Source organism: Spermophilus citellus, assembly GCF_964194105.1.
Source record: "Spermophilus citellus genome assembly, chromosome: 11".
Taxonomy (NCBI): domain Eukaryota; kingdom Metazoa; phylum Chordata; class Mammalia; order Rodentia; family Sciuridae; genus Spermophilus; species Spermophilus citellus.
In genome coordinates, this window is record NC_138192.1 from 73,807,208 (window position 1) to 73,831,934 (window position 24,727).

General features: G+C 32.1%; 1 protein-coding gene across 5 annotated transcripts in view; it reads left to right on the plus strand.

Moving 5' to 3' along the window:
- Positions 1-24,727, plus strand: part of UBR3 (ubiquitin protein ligase E3 component n-recognin 3) — a 225,100-nt gene that overhangs the window by 144,124 nt on the left and 56,249 nt on the right. For 3 of the 5 annotated variants that reach the window (XM_081261280.1, XM_081261279.1, XM_081261282.1), the window contains 4 exons: positions 275-487; positions 1,895-2,031; positions 8,839-8,924; positions 21,385-21,490. In XM_081261280.1, coding sequence (XP_081117406.1) covers positions 275-487; positions 1,895-2,031; positions 8,839-8,924; positions 21,385-21,490 — 542 coding nt within the window. The remainder of the gene's footprint in view (positions 1-274; positions 488-1,894; positions 2,032-8,838; positions 8,925-21,384; positions 21,491-24,727) is intronic. The other 2 variants (XM_081261283.1, XM_081261281.1) reach the window with 1 other exon arrangement.

Here is a 24,727-nt window from a genome sequence, read left to right on the forward strand (position 1 = left end):
ATATTTCAGATTGATTGAATAATTTTTTTCAGTGTTTCATACTGAGAGTGGAGTGAGATACTTAGGCAGTTCTTTGGTGAGGACAAGCTGTTACATAATTACTATGATGTAAGAAGTGATTTCCATAATTAAATAAGAGATTGTTTTTATATGACATATTTTAGAAATGTCTTTCTTTGAATGGTTCATTAGTTTACTAAAAAATTTGGTGGTATAGTTTTTATTTTCTGTACATGTGTGCATTATATATCTATGTGTTTGTTTCATCTTTTAGAATGACCAGGTTCTTCAGGGTTTCTCAGTGGACAAAGGAGAATTCACGTGTCCCCTCTGTAGGCAGTTTGCTAACAGTGTTCTTCCTTGTTATCCTGGAAGCAATGTGGAAAATAACCTTTGGCAACGTCCTAGTAACAAAAGCATGCAAGATCTCATAAAGGAAGTGGAGGAACTGCAGGGACGGCCAGGAGCTTTCCCAGTAAGCATCAGTGTAAGGCAGAAATATCCTGGTTAACTTGGCTCTGCTATTCAGCTTTATTTTCTTTCCTTTTAAAATTTACTCTGTACTTGTATACATTTAGAAGAAATTGCTTTTAGAGGTTTTTCTCTTCTGTTTGAGCTTGCTGAAAAACAAAAATGAAAATAATTGAAGAAATTATCAATGAAGGCTAGACTTTTCCCTATCCTATAGCATTATAACTTTAATATACATCTTCCAGGTCATGATTTCCATTAGGTATAGATACGGTTAAGCCCTTTTAAAATGTCAAAATATTTAAAAACAAAGCAAAACAAATTATATAGAGACACATGTTGCTTAGCAATGGGGACATTATGAAAATTGTCAATTGGTAATTTTGTCATTGTGTGAACATTGTAAGTGTACTTAACATAAATTAATATGGTTATATAATCACTAAGCAATATAATTTTAAGGGACCACTATTGTACACATGGCTAATCATTGATTGAAACATCATTATATGGCACATGATGTTTAGATACATTGTAATATAATTATAAAAATATGCTCATTAGATGTATTAAGATTAAGGAGATATATCTACACATACACTCACACATTTATGCATTTACTCTGTGTGTGTGTGTGTGTGTGTGTGTGTGTGTGTGTGTTAGAGAAAATGTTGTGTGACCATAAGTCAGTCTACTTAACTGTGGGGTTCTGTGTAATTGAACCCATTTGTACCTCATCTAGTAGGATTCATTCATTTGGTTTAAATTCTTAAAGCATTTCACCTTCATTATAGATTTATGATGTGGTTTCTGAGAGAAATGACAACTGTGCCTGCTTTATGTAATAAATTTATGAAAACTGTGCCTGCTTTATGTAATAAATTTATGAAAACTGTGGATAGTTACTGACTTTTGAAACAGAAATTCATATATTAAACCTACTCAGAAGGATTTACCTCCTAGCAATTTGCATTCACAAAACAAATTTTAGAATCTGTGATTATTTTTCTTTTGTAAATCCAAAGTTTTATATGTTTAAAGTATGCTTAAAGAGACATTGATGTTATTCTTTGAAAAATAAACTTAAATGCAAGTCAGGTTTTCTGAAAACATGGAAATTTTATTCCAAAATAGTATTTTAATGATACCCACTTATTGGCTTAGAATATAGTTTGTGTGGATAATTCATATTTGGATTATAATATTATTGATAACAATGTAGAATCAAAAGATTATAAGATAATCCATTTCTGATTGTTTTTATCTTTATACTTTAAATATATTTATAGTGGATAGATAATGTTAAATCTATTTTGCTTTTTAACTTTGATTTCCTTGTATGTTCATTTGATAAATATTCTAGTTTTAGGCTGTTATCTAAAAAATGAATCTAAACTTTATATATATGTTTGCATTTATGTAGTCAGAAACCAACTTAAGTAAAGAAATGGAATCTGTAATGAAAGATATAAAAAATACTACTCAGAAGAAATATCGAGACTATAGCAAGACCCCAGGCTCACCAGACAATGATTTTCTCTTTATGTACTCAGTTGCTAGGTAGGTATATGTAGTATTAACTTTTTTATTTTCTTATTCACTGTATTTAGTTGTTCGTTTTATCACTCAGTGAATCTTTGTTTTATTTCCACTTAAATTTATTTAAGAAAAGGATGTATGTTTTTAATATTGGTTAAAATTATGGCTAATTTTAGAACCTCCTAGGAAGACTAGAGTTGTATACTTCTCTGTCTTTCCTAAAGAGTTTTTAATCTGAATGGAATGTTGGGTGTTATGTAGCATTATAGTATATGTGGAGAAAAGTATATTATTAATGTTTTGGGACAGATAAGTCCTGTAAAAAAAGTGGTAGTACTGAGAACTAGAACATTGTAATATGGTAAATATTTTTAATTTATGGAAGAAAAAGAATAGTAAGAAACAAAAGAACTTTATTTGCATAAGTTTAGTGAAAAATCTATCAATGTCCTGAAAGATGACTGATAGTTTAGCAAACCTGATAAGGAAGAAGAAGGAAGACATCAGGCATGTTCTAAGCCTTTATCCGCAGTAAGTAGGAGCTCAAGAAAGCAGTTAGAAATATGCTTTTCTTATCTTTCTGAGAGGATTGATTAGTCTAATTGACTGAGTAGGTGCTTAGCACCCTAAGAAATAGATCTACACAGGAATTTTAGATAGTTTAGTTGAGCAAAAATGAAGAATGATAAAAGAAGTGAGAGGAGAAGTAGACAAAGTTAGGGACTTGTAAGCACATTCTTGTAGACCCCTGAATATCTCTGGAAGCATACTTCATGTTTTGTCCAAGTAGTATTATACTAGGTAAGATTTAGGAGATCATGTGACTTGAAGGCATGTAGCAGGTTAGTGGCAGAGTAGGACTAAAACTCTTATCTCTTGAGTCAAGTTTAGTGTTTTTTCAATTACTCTTCTTTTTTTCCCTTTCTTATGCATGCAGTACATCATGGCCATTTTCTCTGATTTACTCTCAGAGCAGAGGATAACAAAAGAGTAAATGAACCATAGGTAGCCTTTAGAACCCAGGGAAAATGGAACTAAGAAAAATTGCAGCAAGCAAGTTTGAGCTCAAGATAAGGAACATTAATTAGACTTGGTCTGAGAATGCAAATGCTGGACAGGGATTGATATAAAAGGATATAATGAATTAGAAAGTAATTTTCTGGTCTGCATATTCCTGGACAGTTGTTATTTATGCAGCATGCTTTTGGGGAAAGTATAATAGTTAAATGTTTTCTTTCCGGAATTACCAATTATTGCATACTTGCAATAAAATATTTGAACACTAAACTAAATATTATTTAGTTTAATTAGTTATTATTTAACTTCATTAAGGTTCCAGAATTATATAAAGCTTATGTATAATATTATAATTCTAGTATTAGAGAAGATTGGGTTGAATGAAGGTAGACCACTCTTATGCTTTATATATTTATATATAATATACACCTCTGTGATATACACACACACATTATTTCATTCATATATTTATGTACTTATACCTTTCATTTTGTTAAGAGTTGACCTTATAAGAAAACTCTGTTGAATAAGAATGATCTATACATGCAATTTTCTTATAGTATGATAAATAATTTGATTTAGACATAATTTAGTTGAAATTTTAGATCCTTGTTTCTTGCTTTAAATAAATAAATAATATATGGAATAAAGCTTGCAATGATAATATGAAACTGTTTGAATCAACACATTTTAGTTTTTCTATTTTACAGAGAAGCAGGGATAATTGTCACATGCTTTACTAAGTATATAGGTAAACAAACAGAAAATATGTTATTCCCCCATCATTCTCCGATTCCTAATGAAGCAGCAAGACAATAATTCTGAAAGTGAAAATATATAATACGATTATCCTTTGGTTGGAATTACCCAAGACATTGCATAGTGAGGTTGCAATGTCCTAAGTTTTACTTAGTTATTACAAAGAAAACAAACAAAAAACAAATTGACTCAAGATTAACAAAACATGAATTGAAGGAAAAAAGTATGTTGTAACCTATGTGAACAGGATGTAATTTTCTCAAGATAGAATACTAGGTCTTTGTAATTATCTTATGTCTAACACATAACTCACTCTATAAATATTTATTCCTAAAAGGTGAGCATTAAAATATTTAGTAGCATTTAAATATTTAAGTAAAATATTTAGTAATAAATTTACTTTAAGTTGTTTAACTTTTAAATTAAAGTAACAATTCACATATATATGTATACACACATACACACACACATATAATTTTAGTTGCAGTCAGACACAATACCTTTATTTTATTTATTTATTTTTAATGTGGTGCTGAGGGCTGAACCTAGTACCTTGAATGTGCTAGGTGAGCATTTGACTGCTGAGCCACAACCCCAGCCCCTCTTTTTTCTTTTCTTTTTAATGCTTTATTTTTCTTTTCTTTTTTATTTTTTTAGTGGTGGTGCTGGGAATTGAACCCAGGGCCTTGTGCACGCTAAGCAAATGCTTTACCACTGAGCTACATCCCCATCCCTAAATGTAACAATCCATTAGAATTTGCAGGTTTATTTGTATTTGGCATTGGTAATTTTAATGGAATACAATCTTAGTTTCTCAGAGGTGAGTTTCTCTCAGTTGAATAAGTAATTTTGTTTGCTCTTCAGCAACTTAAATTTTGAGGTTTAAAACCAATATTTTTGGTAACTAGCCTGGAAAATTGTTTTTTTTTTAATAATTGAGTTATATTTTTGAAAATTAGTACATAGTTGTTTTTTATTTTATTTGCATAGTGAAACTTTGGAGGATTTTCTGAAGGCAAAAAGAAGAGATTGCTAGAATATCTTTTAATTTAAAAATTAATCAAGATTACTTTATTCAAGTTTTAATGTATTTCCAAAATTTCCATTCTGTTGCAAATTTTAATCATTCAGATGGATTATTTTAATACCAACTCATAATTTCATTATTGAAACAATGAGTGACATGAATTTTAAGAATTGATTTTTCCAAGGATTTTTTGATCCAAGTTATATAGGGACTAGAGATATTAATGAGTAGCACTTGGCCTGTATATTGTGAGAAAAAAATAGAAATGGAAAGATGAAACATGAGTATCTGAAATGTGTTGGACAGACATCTTTAAATCACAAATGGGTAAAGTACTCAGTATTCAAACATTTTTTAAATCCTTTTAAACATGACTTTTTTCCTCCTGAAATACTTTTTTTTTTTTTTGGCAGTGGTTGGGGGTGGTTATTGCTGGTTTTAAGGAATATAAAAATCAGCAAGAGAAAGATAATTAACTGCAAGGAGTAATAAAAATCTTCTAATTGGTTACATACCAAAACAAAGAAGTTCTTAATCCCCCAAATATTTTTAAGCACTTTGCTGCACACCATTGGGGGTTTAGAAGCTGTATATGAAGTGGTCCTTGTTCAGGAATTTGCAGTTTATATAGAGAGACAAAACTAATAAACAACATTCTATATGAAGCAGAGTATATATATTTTTTAAAGTCATATAGAGAAATGCTATAGAATTTCAAAAGGAAAGATAAGCAAACTGAAATTCAAAGTACATGGAAGTGCTTCTTTCCTGTCTCAGAAAGGCTTCCTGGAATAGCTAGAACTTGAGTCACAACTTTTACATAATGTAGGCTGGGGTGTGGATGAAGGTTTCTGTCCCCCACCACACACCCAGAAAAATTGACTTTCTTATTCAACCAGTAAAGTGATAGATTCAGGCCTTGAATCCAGATCTTTTTTTCTGGGCCTTTCCACCAGACCAATGTGAGTTTGAGCATCTGTGTACATTATTTATTTATTTTCAAATTTTATAAAATAATAGCTAGTGCTGAAGGCTGGTAGAGAGGTGAAAGATGGTGGTCCTGCAAAAAGAAGCAGAGTACAGTTAGAGGGGTTTTATGTGGATATATGGTATATGTAGGTTGTTACTATGATGGGCTTTTAGCAGTCTTTCTTATCATTCTTCCAAATGTAGAGATTTTTCTCTTATTTTTTTCTCGAAAACTAATTTGAATATATTTGAGTTAGAAAATATACAAAATAGAATTGACTTCTTCAAGAACAAAAGGGACATAAACCTCCCACTTTCAACATATCTTTATTTGTGCATCATCCATTCATAAAGGAGAAACAGATTGTTGTGACTTTCAACCAGAGGAGTGATAGACAAGGGACACATGATTCCATTTGTGTGTTTTTCACTCTAGCAAGTCTTTTTTTTTTTTTTATTGATTGTTCAAAACATTACAGAGCTCATGATATATCATCTTTCATACATTAGACTCAATTGGGTTTTGAACTCCCATTTTTACCCCAAATACAGATTGCAGAATCACATCTGTTACATACTCACATTATTACATAATGGCATATTAGTGACTGTTGTATTCTGCTACCTTTCCTATCCCCTACTATCCCCCCTCCCCTCCCCTCCCCTCCCATCTTCCCTCTCTACCTCCTCTGCTGTTGTTCAATTCTCTCCCCTTTTTCCCCCCTCCCCCTTGCCCCTCATAACCTCTTATAATTTTGTGTATCATTGAAGGTCTCCTACCATTTCCATATGCTTTCCCTTCTCTCTCCCTTTCTCTCCCCCCATTCGTCTTTGTTTACTGTTAGTCTTTTCCTCATGTTCTTCCTTCCTGTTCTGTTCTTAGTTGCTCTCTTTATATCAAAGAAGACATTTGGCATTTGTTTTTTAGGGCTTGGCTAGCTTCACTTAGCATAATCTGCTCTAATGCCATCCATTTCCCTGCAAATTCTATGATTTTGTCATTTTTTAGTGCTGCATAATACTCCATTGTGTATAGATGCCACATTTTTTTTTATCCATTCATCTATTGAGGGGCATCTAGGTTGGTTCCACAGTCTAGCTATTGTGAATTGTGCCGCTATAATCATTGATGTGGCCGTATCCCTATAGAGCGCTCTTTTAAGGTCCTCAGGGAATAGTCTTAAAGGGATGATTTTTATATAAATGAAGTAAGGAAAAGTTGATAGGGCTTCTGAAATCAATTTTTAAAATCCCAGATATTATTACATATTAACCCTTGGCTGGGTACTTTTTGTTTTTTAACATGAAAGAAATGTTGTACAGGAGTTCTTCCAACCAAAATTTATTTCAGTAAATTAGATTTAGTAGTTTTATTTCAAGTATCCTTTAAAATGAAATTCCTAGTAACATGTTTATCATCCTTTAAAGTATCATATATGGTGATTGAATAAAAAGAATTGTTTTTATATTTATATATTAGTAAGTATTTTTGCAAATATGCTGAAAAAAATTGACATTCTGGTTCTGACATTCATTTGTGAGAATTGTTCATGTTTTTGGTTAGCATTTTAAAAAATACTATCTAGGAAATCAGTTTTTATAAGAGAATATAGCCATTAATTTTTTTCTACAGATTAGGCAACAGAAGATTTGTGAAAACAAAATGTATTGATCTCATTTATATTCCCTTGATGAAGGAACACATGCTGGTCTCCGCTCGCTTTCTGTCCACTAATATGAAATCCTTGTCCCTGCTTCCTTGCTGGTAGGTTTTTAGAAGTTCAGTGAGCAATGCAAATCGCCTGAAGGGTGGAAAATTCCCTTGTCACACAGATGCCCTTATCAGCAGCAACCAGATGGAACTGTGAGCAGGAACATTATCAGTGTTAAATTGCTTTCCCCCCACCCTGAGTAGAAGGATTAAAGCATTCCTTTAGAAATGGGTGGCAAATGTACATATTTAGGAATATTAATATTTTTAACAATTTGCATTTATAAGTAAATCTGTGAAAATACCATTTCAAAACATTGTGTTCAAAATTGTAACCAAATCCAGTTGAAAATATTTTGTTTTAAATAAAACAGGATATAATCTTTCTTGAATTCACTTGCAAAAAATAAGCTTGAAACTAGCCCCTCATCCCCATTTTAAGATGGGAAAATATCTTACTGCTAGAGTCAAATACATATCTTGGATATAAAGTAGTTAATTCAGTTTTAGTCATAGAAAAAAGGTATATTTAAGTTTATAAATATTATTGAAATAAAACTCCATTTAATTTATAATCTAGAATTTTATTTGTTGTTTTGGCTTTTTTTTTTTCACTGTTGTTGAGTAAATCTTTAGATTCTATGCAGTTTAATTTTCAAAATGTCAGTTTACTAATTACTACTCTATAAGTTAATAATTGCTGAATAGTTTTTAATTTCAGATCTTTATATGAATTAATACTGATGTTTAACAATGTTTATAGTTACACAGTATATTTTAATTACTATATTTGTAGAAGTCCATAAAAGAGACTGCTATTAATTATGTTTTTATTCATAGCCATTTAGATATCAAAGATTTTGCTTCTTGATATTGATTTCCAGATACCATCTAAGCTTCATGAGTGATAATCATTTCTCTAGCAGAAAAATTGGTATACCTTGTGTTTTATGTGACAATAACTACCCACCTAGTGGCTGACCATTGGAGTGCAAATTCTTTCATCAGATTCATATTGTAGGTTTATGAAATATGTTGCAGGTTGTCACCCCCCCCCCCCTTAGTCCTAGTTTTTAGTATTTGCCAACACGTGGGACTTTGCAACAATGACATGGTAATGTGTACAATTTTTTTGCAGGTGTAAATATGAACATATAAGTAAGGATGTATAAGTTGTTTCCTTTTTAGTTCTGAATGTCAGATAAAATATAATTATTACTGATACTGCAGATAATAAAGTTGAAGAACTTTATTATTTAGGTTGATTCAGACATGTCAATAAAGCAAATTAAAAAGGATCTCTTCAGCCTAGTCATGGAAATATATTTTAATGCTTTACTTATAGAACCAATTTGGAACTTGAATTGATTCATCGAGGAGGCAATTTATGTTCAGGTGGTGCAAGCACAGCTGGCAAGAGGTCTTGTTTAAGTAAGTATTAAACAATGTTAAATTTTAAAAAATTTCTGTTTATATCATTTTTATAAGCACATTAGTCAAAGTGGTCTTTGGTGTATTTTCTATTTCTGTTTATGATAGATATAATCACTTTTGTTAATAATATAGTTATAAATAGTTAATCTTGAGGAGAGGAGGAAAAGGGAAATACCGAGTATTATTTGAAATACTGGGAAATGATATTGGCCAAATTACATTTTTATACCATGTGCATGTACAAATATGTAACAGTGAATCCCACCATTATGTATAATTCTAATGTACAAATAAAAATATGGACAAATTATGCCTCAGAGGCATAAAATTGCATTAAAATAATTAATCGTGTACTTAGAAGAATCAAAAATATTTGGCTCTTTCTGTACTAAGATTGTACAGTTTATAAATACCATGTTAAGTGATCATATTTACATTGGTTCAAAATTTTTAAAATGTATTATTCTCAGGTATAAAACATTATCCTCAAACTTAAATTCTTTTAAAGAAATTTTACATTGAGTTGATTTAAGAAGATATTTTTATAAAGAGGATTTATGTTGCCTATAGATTCTTACTATATTGTTATTCCTTATAATGAAGACTCTTGTTATATTTTGATGTATATATTAAAATATATCAAAATTGTGGATATAAAATATACCAGAATTTTAGATTTTTGCTTTTAATTATGTGTATATTTTATGTTATAAAACAAGAATGATTCTTCATTATTGTTTGTGAAAGTATATTTGAGAGAAAGTTAGTTTGTAACATAGTGGATTTTTCATGAGCATGTTTTCTTATGCTTATTAGTATGGTTTACTCATTGTTTAGAGAATTAATGTGAATACTGGGAGTAATTTTTTTTAATGTCACAGTGTAGCTAATTATTGACTCCAAATTACTGGAGTTGAAATATTGCCTAGCATGATGAGTATAGGAAATTAAACTGTTTAAAATATGTAATGAAGTTTGAAAAATGAATATATTTTCTCAAATACTAAAATAATAATCATTAATATTATCAGTTCATACTGGCTTTTAACAACATATACATGTTATTTAACAACAACAACAACAAAAGTCTGTGTAATTTTGGACCAATTTTAAAGCAAAGAATTGACCAAAAGTAACTGAAAATTTCTAACATAAAGATATAGACATGAGGGGCTGGGGTTGTGGCTTAGTGGTAGAGCTTTTGCCTAGCATGTATGAGGCACTGGGTTTGATCTTCAGCACCACATAAAAATAAATAAAATAAAATAAAATGCAGTGGTTTAAAAAAATATAGAGACATGAAATTTTCATCAAGTTAATCTTAAAATTTTTATTGTTATAGGTTTTGATATTTCGTTTTGGATTAGCACTGATTCCTTGAACTTAAACTTTTGGAAGTTATTTTTTAAATGAGTGTTTAGTATATATTGACCCCTTGATGTATGTACCTATATCCTAATTATACTCTGCACTTTTGTAATAGGTCTTAAAGGGGAAATTGTTGCTATAAAGCGGTTTTAGATCTGTTTGAATTGGTAGGTACTGTCAATTCAATTAAATAAATGAATTTTTCATGTTAATTTATTCTTTTTTTGTTAATTTATTCTTAATTGATGTTTGATATTGGATGATAATGTTCTAGAAATTGTTCTTAGAAAGTAGTTAGTAAAAAGATTTCAATATTTTAAAATTTCAATGTTTAAAAAATATTGATTTCATTTCATTTTTTCCCTCTGAAGTGCTTATATTTATTCAGAGACTTGTAAATGATGCATTTTTCCAGAATTTTGAAAACAGTAATAAAATTCCAGTAGTATTCACTTCAGTGACTAGACTCAATTTTAGTTTAAAGAATAAATTGATAGTAACAAACTTTTGTTTCTTTGTTTTCCCCTTTAGTGAATAAGAGATTGTAATGTGCCAGTACAGAAAAGGTCATGATTTAGTTCATCCTAAATATAAGTTAATATTGCTTTTAGTTTTCATATAATTTATTATTCAGTTACTTATTATGTTATTTATGCTAATATTTATGAAAGCTTTTTCTTCTAAGGCTTTTCTGTAACATATTTTATATTATATAAACCTCCCTATTTTGTAAATATGTAAACTCAGTGTATTTGTTATTTACTCAAATCTAATTAAAATGTAGTTTAAATTGAGCATGAGGACTTAAATTGATGTTAGGAGGATCTTAGAGTATAAGTTCCCCCTGCCCCAATCTTCCAGTGGAATTTTAGTAATATTGTTAAGCAAAAATTCTGTCCTTTTCCTAGGGAATTCTCATTTGTCAGTATTTTCCTTTTCCTATTCATGGCTCTTCACTACATTTTAAGTATCTCATTTTTAAAGTGTATTTTTTTTCCCATAATATCTTTTCATAGAGTAAGAGCTTCGTTAATTAAGCAAGTGATAAAAAGAACTTTTGTTTTTATCATTCTAAAAACACTACAATATGTAAAAATAAAGTAATAATACTATTAGAATATTGTTCCATCACAACTTCTTGGTGAAATTGAAGATTTTCTAGACTGGAATAACTTTTAATAAATTTTGTCTGGAAGGATTGAGCAATGCATGATAAGAAATTATGGAGATACATGCGTGTATGCACACTCGAGGACACCCCCCCCCCCGAAACACAGTATTGGGGGGGCATTAGGAGCTTAGAAAAGATTGATATTTTTACAGTAATTAAACCAGAAAATATTACTTGTTTCATTTATACTGAAGAATCAAATAAAAGTAAAACAAAGTCATTCAACACATACATCTTTAAACAAACTTTTAAATAGTTGAGGTAAAGTTACCAGTGTTTGGGAAATTTTTCACAATTAAAAAAATTAGCAAAATTAGTTCACATAGTAGCATACTATGGTATTTTAATAATACCTTACTTGAAGTTTTAGAGTTTATAAAGTGCTTTCACATAAATTATTAATCTTTAGAATGACAATGTGAAATAGGTGTTATCTCTTTTTCATAGAAAAGGAATCTGAAGTTCAGAGTGATTGCCTTGCCAAGTCTCACACAGCTGGAAAATGTCAGAGCTTGCACTTGAACCCAGCTCTTCTGACTCTAAATTCAGTTATGTAAGACATATTCCCTACTCTTAAGTGTTCCAAAGGGTATAGAACCTGTAAGACCTTTTATCCATGGGCTTAGTCAAAGACATTCTACTGCACACTGCTGCTTTGGGATCTTTCTTGATTCTGTGGTGCTAACCCTTTTGCCGTCTATTTTCTTTTGCTAGCCTTTCACTGAGAATCCTAGTTTAGTTTTGGGCTACCCCTTCAGACATTTTCTCAAGTCCTAAGTCCTCTGGACAGCAATTAGTTCTCCTTTATTTCTCACTAGTTTGCTTACTGGTTCCCTCGAATCCTGCTGCAAGCCAGCTGTGTCAGCTTCCACATGGCACTGCTTCTAATTCCTGGGTCAGAGCTCTAGTCCTCCTTATTCACCAGGGAATGTCAGGCATTTAGAACCTTACATCCAGTAGATTGGATTGGTCCTAGATCATTTGTTATAAGATAGAAAGTGTTAAGTTCTAATGATGCTGTGGATAAAGTTCTAGGATATTTAAAAGATTTAGGATTATATCTAGCTGATGGAGTCAGTGAAACTTTGGTAGGTGTGTTATTTTAACAAGATTTTGAAAAATAAATGAGATTTAGGGTTTCTGTTAACAAGTTGCCATATATAGTGATAAGTACTATCAACTTGGCTAGCAACAGATGTAGGACCAAGCAGCTGTAAATATTGAAAACATAGCTTTTTATTAAAAAAAAAAATGTTTTGCTGGGTACAGTGGCACATGCCTGCAATCCCAGTAGCTCAGGAGGTTGGGGCAGGAGGATTGTAAGTTCAAAGCCAGTCTCAGCAACTTAACAAGACACTGTCTGAAAATAAAACATGAGAAGGGCGGGGGATGTGGTTCAGTGGTAAAGTTCCCCTGGGTTGGATCTGACACACACACACACACAAACACACACACACACACATACACACACACACACACAAACACACACACACACACAATGTTTCATTGAGGTTACTTTGTTTATTTCTTCTTTCAAGTGATTTGAAAGTAGATATGAAATGCCATAAATTCTAGTGAAGTTCACAGGCTTTCAGCAACTTTTTTGCCATGATATTTTTAGTGTATTTCTCAAGAAGAAATTGTTGAAACCATCAACAGGTATCATTTGATAAATTATTAACTTGGGAACATAATATAAAAAATATTTTGTTGGAACGACATTTTTTCCATATGTTTAGGTATGAGACTTTCTGCTCATTACTATAGTTTTAACTATAGTCACAAAGTTCACATCTCAAATGCATTCATTTATTTTATATAGAGATTAGAAACTAAACTTGAAGGCTGGAGATATAGATCACTGGTAGAGCTTTTACTTAGTATTCTCAAGGCCCTGGGTTCAACGCGAGCACTGCAAAAATACAACTGGCAAAAGCCAAACAATAGAAACAAAACAAAATAAAAACAGGAAAATCCTTTAACCTTAGAGTGGCTAAAGTAAACTCTTGTTTTGACACTTTCATTTGGGAAGTTCTGATTTACTTCATTTTGATGTAATTTATGATCTTATCAAGAAAGACCTTATCAAAATGGTTTAGGGCAAGTCATTTAACCTCTTGGTTCTGTTCCTTATTATATCCAAACAGGATTATTTTAAGAATTCAAGTATTATAGATTCAAAATTTTGACATTAGTATTTTTACTACTGCAACACTGTCATCATTAAATTGGTGTGTGATAAGGAGACAGAGCAAAAATAACAGTAATTTTTAGCTTACTTTTCATATTAGTTCATTCAGACTGCATAGTGAAATAGGCTGGGAGGCTTATACATAACAGATTTACTTTTCACAGTTTTAGAGGGAGGTCCAAGATCAAAGTTCTAGTAGCTTCAGTGTCCAGTAAGAGCCTGCTTTCTTATAGACAGACATCCTCTTACTGTAACCTCACAAGGGAATGTAAGAGGATCCCCTTTGAGCCTTTTGTAAGGGCACTAATCCCTTTCATGACCTAATGACCTCAGTACCATCCATGACCTGTGGGGTTAGGATTTTAATGTATGAATTGGGGGCAGAGTTATAAACATGCAGTCCTGTGTAATTTTTTAAAAAATGTTTTAAGGCACGTAACAGTCTATTGACCAGTTAAGAGATAGGTTAGGAGGACAGGCTTGGATTTATTTCCATTACATAGTTTATCTATTGTGAATAAAATATTTTGTTAATTTTGGGAGGTTGGGAGGTAAAAGGGGAGTAAGAATACAGCATGAAAATTTGAATTATATGGGTGGCTTTAACTATTCTTTTAAATCTTTCTGAAGGTTTTGTGATTTGTGGCCCAGGTAGCCAAAGCTTTGCACATTATAATTTGAGCATTCCAGGAACTGAGTACTACAACTAATAACTTCTGCAATCAAGACACAGGAATCCTCACATCTTACTTGGCTTAGGCCAGGGCAGCTCCTTTCTTCTGTAGTGTGATTGGACGTTTCCCACCCAGTTTTCAGTGAACTGCTTAAATAAGACACAGATTCATGGAGTGTGTCTTTTCCCATAAGGAGAAAATTAGGAGTTCTAAGAACTGATCTTTGTCATACCCTTCCTAGTACTGTGGAAGCAGTACTGTGCCCCTCTTACCCAATATCATGTTGTAAAGGTGAGAAGGGAGGCTATTAGATGGAGTACAGTTTGCTGAAGCTAATATTAATACATGTAATCCTTGAAGCAACCAGAGAAGGACAGCATAATTTGTCTGGAAGTGGAGGTATAGGAAATCCAGGAGAAAGGAGAGGAACACAGTATGGGAAGTAGGACAGTACTAAAGATAACCTTTCCTTCAGTATATCCCCTCTTCCACTTGGAGGGAAAATACCTCTCTAAAGCAAGCAAAACTTCCCTGTCCTACCCACAAACTCATGTGTCCCCTTATTGACTAGAGGCCACATAGAATACAGTGCTGGAAAGAACAGTGAGTTGGAGTTAGAAGACCTGGATTCTAGTCCTATTTGTTATCTGTTGACTTTAGGAAAGTCACGGAGCTCCATTTCTTATTGTGGGAGTGGTGATGATGAAACCTGTGCTGATCTTCTGATATACATCTATCATGGTTAAATAAAGATCAAATGATACTGGATAAAGGAACTAAAGTATTTTTATATAATCTCTTATTTTGTTACATATGATAATTATTAAACTTTCCCTTTAACCCTTTAAAATTCTACTATAATTGCCACTTTTCTCCCTGTCCTGCCTTGCCTGGAATGCTTAGGAGTGGCATAGGGAAAGGTGAGTTAACTCCTATCACCCCAGAACATTAGCCTCCTATCTCTTCTTTCTTCTTAGAGCTGTTCCCAGGCCTCATTTGAGGAGCTTACTCCTGTCTTTCCATGGCAGATGTCTCAGGGATGTATGGAGAAACCAGGGGAAACTGGCTATGTTGTGAGAGGTGTATATGTATTCCTATTACATTCATCCTGTGTTAATTGGGTCAGAGCTGTTTCTTCATTTTGATTATTCAGTTACAGACAAATGGAGCTCCCTACCCCCTATGGTATTTCAAAGAGTCATTTGGCTAGTTGAGATTTTTTTTTCATTAGCAATTATTTAATCGGTGATGACTAGATTGGTAAAACTGCAATCTTGTTTAAAAATTATTTTTAGTTGTAGTTGTCAATACCTTTATTTTATTTATTTATTTTTATGTGGTGCTGAGGATCGAACCCGGTGTCTTGCATATGCTAGGCAAGCACTCTACCACTAAGCCACAACCCCAGCCCCAAAACTGAAATCTTGAATGATCTGGAAAGAGAGACCCAGTTAAGTTTATCTTAGGTACATTTCAACAGTGGTATAATTTAAGATAGAACCAATTTATATACGTCTTCTCTTTAATATATATTTATGTCTTAATGGCTAGTGTGAGTTATACTAAGAAATAATCTACTAGTTTTAGATTTCTTGCATGTTTAATAACTGACAGACACAGAATTTCCAACTTGGTACTAAACTCAGTGAACATCTGTTTCAAAAGCATTTTGAAAGATTTTGACATACAACAATTTAAAAGAGTGTAGTTTTATTAAGTGGGTATCCCTGAGGTCATAAAAATTGGCATAATAGTGTTTTGTATATCTACATGCATGTATGATATTCATAGTTTTACATGTAGAACTCTTAAGTATGCAATGAATTTACAGTTACGTTTTTTTTTTTTTGGTGGTGCTGGGGATCGAACCCAGGACTTTGTGCATGCAAGGCAAGCACTCTACCAATTGAGCTATATCCCCAGCCCTACAGTTGTTTTATTTTACAGATTTTTTTGTAAGAAAATCTTTCCTTAATGTTGATAAAGTTAGGAAATATAATTAAATTTTATTTTTTAATTCTAGTTAAGAGTACGTAAAATTAAATCTCAAGTTTTCTTAAGGACAAATTGTTCTTTCAGTGTTGTTTTCTCAGTTTCAGTAATGATGTGTCTGTCTTGTGATTAGCACATTCTAATACCTTAGATTTGTCAGGTAGTAAAGAATTTGATTATCAGACATTACTGAAAGTGGAATTCTTTGTCTCAGGTGAGTTGTTGCTGTAGCCAGCGAGGGGAAGATGATAGGAACTAATAGGTCAAACACTGCTTTTGTGGTTAGAGTTTAGAGGTCAGTCTCTTTGGGGGCAGTGAAATTAGAGCTGATTACCTGGCCTACTTCTTGGTTACTGAACCCATATGCCATTATGACAGAAAGGGAAGAATATAAAGGCAAAACCACCATGAATTTTATACTTGTATTGATTTTTAGAAGAATATACATTTATTCATAAAATATTTAATCTAATTTGTAAAAATCCTATTATATGTCAAGCACTGTGCTACCTTGGAGATACAAATGTGAAAGACACAATTGTCCTCCTCAGGAAGCTCTTTCCTGAGAGAATAGGAGAGAAAAATGTGAGAAATAATTACAAGGTTGTTTAAGAAATGCTAAAATAGAGTTAGCTCAAGTTGCAAAGCGTACCTAAAACAAAGGATGATCAGACTCTTCTGAGGTATCAGAAAAGAAGAGCAAAGGGGCACATGAACTGGATCTTGAAAGATGAATTGAGTTTGCCTAGAGGACAAGAAGATGCTATTCTAGGCTGAGAGAGCAGCTTACAAAGATGGAACAAGACACCATGACACAATGGGAAATACTTAAAAAAGGGAAAGGGAGGAAGGAATGTTAAAAAATAAGACTAAAAACGAAGAGAGGGGCTAGCTCACGAAGGGGTTTATATACCTATTCCTTCAGTAGTTCACCAATAAAATGTGAAATCTTGTCAATAGACTAACTGTTTAGAGGGATTGGGAAGAGTGAAACAAAGGGTGTTTTATTTAGTAAACTCTCTATTATGAAAACCAGGGGAGTAATGATGTAGTGATGGAGTGGAGCAGAAAAGTGTGAATCATAGGAGGAAGAACTAATAGGATTGACAATCAGTTGGAAATGGATATGGGAGATGACTTTAAGTTTTTCCTTGGATGTTTGAATGAAAGTGGTGTCATTCACTCAAATAGGGATTATAAAAGTAACAAAAATTGGAGCTGGGTTGAGCTATATAATCAAGTTAGTTTTTAATGTTTTGATTTTGAGGTACCTGTTGAACATCTGAAATTCTAGAGAGATTTGTGGATATAAACTTAAAGGGAGCTACAGAAGACATGGGCTTGGGTGAAGTATGATTCTTTTCCTTTCTTATGGAGAATGTTACCTTTAGGGTTTTAGTAGGGGAAGAAGAGCATGTTAACTGAGAAGGAACTGGAGAAGAACCAGGGAAGAGGGCTACCAAAATTTTAGAGGAGAAGAGAGTTAAGAATATGTGTTAATACTTATTGGTACAGTGGTAGATTTATACAGAAACCTTATGTTTCTAATGTGTCATAATCTGTAATTTTAGTAGTAAAAGTTTTTAAATTTGTTTTGTATTTAGAATTTATTTTTAGAAAGCTATGTATATGCATTTGTTTAAGCATATGCGTACTACAGACATATACATTGCTATAATTACTGTTACCATATAACAGCCCAGAAGGGTGATAGTCTATTCATTCTACAGTTAATAAAACTAAATTTAGGTAATGTGTTTAAGGACATATGACTTCCTGGCTCCTACTAGACAGTGATGTCTATATACATATATTGAAATGACAATAAATCTTTAACTTAACTTAATAATATTTCTTACTTCCAAACCCTTTTGTAAATGTAAATAAAACTTAACAATTTTAAAGTGTATCATACCATAAAAGGAGTTAATTATCTATTCATTTGTTATTATTTTCAAAATTCTAATATAATCTTTATGGATACAGTTATTTTTAAACTTTTTAAATTAATGTCATGTACATCTCATGTTTAATATTTTTTTTTTTTTTAGTTTTGCCTTTTAAGTCATTTAATTATAGGTTATCCTCCTCCTATGTCTTCAGTATTTGTCTGGCATTAGAGGTATATTCACTTCTAAATGAATAATAAAGTTTATTCTTTCTTGATAAGACTAAAATTTGAAAAGAGTACATTGGATAAATATAGTGAAATATATTAATGGTTATTTGGTCAATTCTCTGTTTCCTACAGAAATTATCTGTAATTCTCAGGTTGTTTTAGAAAGATAGATATACTTCATTAGATGTGTTATTCTTCAGTTCTAGTTACAGCCAGTACTAAAAATTCTCATGATAAAATGTAGCTTCAGAACATGACCCAAGGTTATAATTGTAGTGTTTACAGAAATGGAAAGGAAGCTTGTGTATATGTGTGTGCGCTTTTTAAACTTTGCTTTTAATCGTAAAAATCCCTTGGAAAGCTTGGTATGGTGGTGCATGCCTGTAATCCCAGTGGCTTGGGAAGCTGAGGCAGAAGGATCACAAGTTCAAAGCCAGCCTCAGCAATTTAGCAAGGCACTAATTAACTTAGTGAGACCCTGTCCCTAAATAAAATATAAAAAAGTCTGGGAATATGGCTCAGTGGTTTAAGTTAGTCTCTGGGTTCAGTCTCTAGTACTTTATGGGGGGAAAATATCAAACTTCTAGGAAAAGTGGGATGGTATAAATAATTAGAAAGAAGCAAATCTTGAATTATGTTCTTTGATTTTCCACTAATTATTAGGGTGACCTGGCAAGGTAACTTTTTGTAACTTCTGTAAAATGCAGAAATATTAGAAGATGAAAAAGTTTCCTTCTGATATTGAATTCTTTAATTATGGTAGGGATTAGGAAAATAGGCTGGTTGCAGCATTATTTCTGTGCTGGCCATGGTTTCAATGTAATGTGGTTATTAGAACCTTCATCTTGAAAAGAGATAATTAAAAGAGCTCTTTGGCTGGGCATGGTGTTGCACACCTGTAATTCCAGTGACTGGGAAGGCCGAGGCAGGAGGATTCCAAGTTCAAGGCTAATGTGGGTAACTGGAAAGACCCTTAGTGAGATCCTGTCTCAAAATAAAAAATTAGTCGGGCGTGATGGTGCATGACTGTAACCCCAGTAGCTGGGGAGGCTGAGACAGGACGATCATAAGTTCAAAGCCAGCCTCAGCAAAAGCGAGGTGCTAAGCAACTCAGCGAGATCCTGTCTCTAAATAAAATACATAATAGGGCTGGGGATGTGACTCAGTGCCCCTGGGCTCAATACCTGATATATATATATATAGATAGATAGATAGATAGATAGATAGATAGATAGAAAGCTCTTTGACCCAGTTAACACCTATATAAAAGAAATTTGCAAAACTCCTCATACTGCAACTTGAGATAATATTTTTTTCTGCCGGAAGAAGTTAGTCTTTTAAACACTTTTAGATTTTAGTCTTTAATAATAATTGAATTGAAATAAAAGTTAATAATGTATCTCTTATCATGTTACTCCTCTGCTAAAAGTTCTGTTGTTATCAGTGTCATCCATGGAACCAGGAGGCTGTGGTGGAAAAACTGGAAAGCTGGGAAACTTACTTGTTTTAAAAATGGGATGATAATAATGTTTCCCACTTAGTAGAATTTTTGTGAATATTAATTGAAGTGATGTAAAGTTACTATGAAAATAGTGCTTGGCATGTAATAAGTAAGTAACTCAGCTAGTGTTAAAATTAATAGAATGAAGAAATTTTAACAGAAAATTAGACTTTACATTGACATAATTAGTAGAGGAAACTGAATAAGAAAAATTGATTTTTTTCTTTTGGTATAGAGAGATTAGATCGAAATTTGACAGAAATATTTTTCTCTTTTCTGCTGCACAGAGTAGAACATGTATTTTGCTTATATTCTAGCTCATGTCTTCATAGCTTCACTAAGCTACTATACACACTACCATCAACACCATGCCAGAGTTATATTAATGGATCTTTGATAAATTAATCATAAAATATAGTTGATTTCTAAGTCTGTTGCTCAGAGAAAATGAAAGTCTGATGTAGGAAATCAGTGACAATAGGTTTATGTTATTCAGGTAAATTTTTTACCCAGTTTTAAGATTTATTTTTATTCACGTATCTAAAATTATTATCTGACTCTTCAGATTTTGACTTTGGATTCACAAATATTTTTCAGTATTTGTAGCAGAACCTTTTAATCCAGTGCTTGTCACATAACAAAAAGGGACATCTGATGCAAAAGCAAAACTTAGGATGTTTTCAATGAATAATTTAAAATTTTTAGACAAATATTTTAAATGTCATGAGCAGAATTTTGTTGAAAGCTAAGATTAGTGGATTATTTTTAATTCAGGTAGAAGAAATTAAAATAGCTGGAATAGTATTCCTATATAATACAATTATTTCAGTGATTGTTTCTTCATGTTGAACCAAAAGATGATGAATTCACTCTTCAGTCTAAACAAGATTTAGGGAATAATAATAATAATAATAATAATAATAATAATAATAATAATCTTTAGGGAAAGAAGAACTTCATCTAACAGTGAACTGTAAGGATATTACTCCATACTACCCAGGATTGGGAGCTGAAGTTAGTAAGTTTTGGTTAGGAGGCAACCACAATAGAGCACAAATTGGCAAGGCTGCAGCATAAAGTCAAGGCAAAGTATGGGATAAAGGGGGAAAAATTCCCAAGTTCAGATTGGCCATAAGGACAGTCTAGAGTCTAGTAGAAGTCATTTGGATATGTATTTTGGGGTTTACCTTAAAAGAGAATGTGAAGGGTTGGGTGATGTAGGTCAGTGGCAGAATGCTCACCTAGCACATTCAAGGGACTGGGTTCAAGCCTGAGCACTGCTAAATAAATAAGTAAATAATAGAGAATATAAAGTAATTGGGACTTGAACTTGATGAGCTGTAATGATCAGGGTAGGATTCAGATTTCTTTATGAAATAAGTAAAACTGTTCAGGAAGAATTATGTGAACTTTCTATTTACACTTTCTTTACTTTTTTCAGATCAGCTGTTCCATGTATTAGCCTTGCACATGCGACTTTATAGCATTGACTCTGAGTATAATCCCTGGAAAAAGCTTACTCAGTTAGTAGAAGACATGAATTCACAGTAAGTATTATTGAAGGATTAAAATCAGTTGAAACTCTTTTTGAAAAAGTAGCTGTTAAATATAACAATGGGATTGAAATACAGGAATTTTTCTCACATTTTCTTTATGAAACATATATAATGCAAATTGAAAACCATACAATTATACTCTACATAAAAATTTCATAAAAATTCCTGTCAAGTGAGAAAATCTTTTTAAAGAATCTTATTGGTTTTCGAAACATTCAAATGGAACCCCATAACAGCTAGTTGTTCTATTTATGTCAGCATTGATTAGTGGGCTAATAGCCTTAGGCTAATTCCTCCCTTGTAACATTCCCTATTGGTCTTTCACCTAAGGGTTTTAGCAATCCTTGATGATTTGTGGCTTCATTAGGTGCCACAAAATAGTAATTTAAAAAAAAATCCTAAACAAAACAAAAAAAAATATTCTTCCTTCTGATTTATTAGCTAGATTGTTTCTATAAAGAATTTTTATAATTTGTTGATATATAGTTTGGCAGGATGAAGGCTTGATTCTTTCCTATTTTATAAATTTTCAAAGTAACAAGTTGATGCCTTAGTGACTTCTAATGAAGTTCAATAAATTGTAGTTATTTATGACCTCATGGATTTTTATATAGTTAATACGTTTCTTGCCATTTCAGTCCTTCTTTTCAATGCAAATCATTCTCTTTTAGTGTAGTGAGAATCCTTCCAGGTTGGCTGTTGCATTTTTGACATGAGCCAAGTAGTGATGATATCCTTGTTCTCTGGTACAGCAAGTGTTCATTTTGAACATATTCCACTTGGTAACTAGAGTCAGCTGTTTTTCCATGTAGTTCCCTATAATGGCAAATGATATTTAGAGACTATAGTATGGGTTCTAGGGGGACATATATAACTACTATGTTATCATTATTTGTAGACCATTTCAGTGATAGAGTTTAAAAGGAAAAAAGAAGATCTTGAGTTCTTACTGGTATTTGTAATTCAAATATAAGATTGTAAGGTTTTAGTTTTATTTATTTATTTTTTTGCATATTTTTCAAAACACACGACTAAATCGGTCAGGGTCACTCCAGGTGAACTGGGTTGGCACAAAATAATCACACAGAGACAAAGAAATACTTTTCTTTGGGTTCTGTGACAGCTCCTCTGACTCAGCTCCCACAAAAGAGGCAAGGCAGGCAAGAAAAAGTGAAAGCATGCCTTGAACCTGGGTTTTATTGGGGGAGGCTCTTACATGGAATATTCTATCTCAAAAAGGGCAAAGGTATAGGATTACAAAGGAACAAGTGAGTGTAACTCAGTCCCAGCGTGTAACATGTACTACTGGAACCACGCCTTGTTATCCTAGCTGGGGTAAAGCATGCAATAATTGTTCAGCACCCTGGTGCATCAGGACTTAAAGGCATCGTCTTCATCCAGGGCAGCTCCTGACATATCTTTTTTCTTTTATTCTGAAAATCTTTGTTAACATTATTATTTATTAACATAATTATTTATTTGTATAAGTAATTTTTTATAATATCAGTATTACTATTAGATAGAAATTCTCTTTATTCATAACATATAATGTGTATCACTAGGAATATATGGTCAAAATACTATGTTTTCAATTAACTTGAAGTTACTTTTCTTGAGTGGTTATGCCTTCAACTTGATTCATTGTCAGGCTCATTTATTTCAGTTCTTTTTCCTCAGTATTTTATAATTTCTTCACTTTTATTTGTTTATTTTTATTATATAAGATAATTTTTTCCAAAGTTATAACTAGATTTTAAAGTAAATTAAAGACCTCTATCTTCCATTTCTGTCTACTTGCATTTCTTTTTTGTGAAGTCTCTAATTATTTTGCCCATTTCTAAAAGTTGGGTTGTTGGCCTTTTCACTTATAAGGTATCCTTATGTATTATGGATATTAACTCTTTGTGTTATAAGTTGCAAATATACTTTACCATATTGTCAGATATCTTTTTATTTTATGATTTTTTGGTCAAAAATTTTAAAATTATAGTCATTTATTAATTTTTTCATTTATTCTGGATTTTGAGTCATAAACATATCTTCCCCCTACTCCTTAAGTATAAAGCAGTTCATCCATAGCTTCGTGTAGTACTTCTGTGGTTTAAATTTTTACATTTAGTTTTCTAGGCTGTTTGGAATTTATCATGGCATAAGGTGTAAGTATTGGACCCAATTTCATTTTTCCATAATAGCTATCAAATGGCCTACTGCTTTGCCTTCATATAACAATAACATTAAAACAGATCTTAAAATAAAACAGAAGAAAGAGAAGAAGAGTGACAATATAAACATTAGTTTACAAATTAATGCTGTCAATGGAAGGAGTAAGGTAGAAAACTTAACCAATGAAACTTTATCCTAAATTATGTAGTATAATCAAACATGATTATACAGAATTTTTAATTTTTCTTTGTTCAGAGGTTATGTGTTCTGTGTATTTTTGAAAAAGAAAACAGTTTAAATCCCACAAATTGACATTTTGTGTCAATCACTAGTGGACTAAGATTTTTTCCTCAGTAATCTCTGAAATTTGTTTTAAGTTTTACACTTAACACAGGACACAAACTAAATTGTTTTTGTATGTAAGACTGATTTTGCCTGAAATGCTGTCATGAGTACTTGGGGCATTTATCTTCTACATGGTATTCTTAGAGGTAATAACATATAAACTTATTTTATAAACTCTTGAACTATGTATTTGACATGTAAAAAATGTACAGTATTAATGCCAACCATCCCTTAAAAGTTAGCCTATAAGTATTGTTGTATAATTTTCTTTGGTTAGAAACATTTTGGTCTAAGTAATGTCGTCAGAATTTTCTTCAGTGCCATTCAGCAAAACCATCTGTCTTTTAGCCTATGCAACTACCAAAAATTTGTATGCTGCAGAGTACCTTATAGTTTTCATTTTTAAAATTTCTTCACTGTTCTTGTGGAACCTGACCTAGAGGAAAGCTCCAAGGAAATTTACTTGAGAAAAGCCAACATTTCCAGGTGAAATAGTAGAATCTACTAAAGATAACCAATAATGTCTACCATCCCAACCCTCCAAAGTTGAGATTGTTGTTTGTGCTTATTTGTGGGATATTTGAATAAAACTGGACACCAAATTTTTCAGTTCCGTGTCCCTCATGAAAAACAAGCAGTTACTTACATTGACTTGCAGACAAAGTAGAAACCGCCCTGAATGTTTTTGTTTTTGTAAAGATTTTCCCATCCAAGTACGTG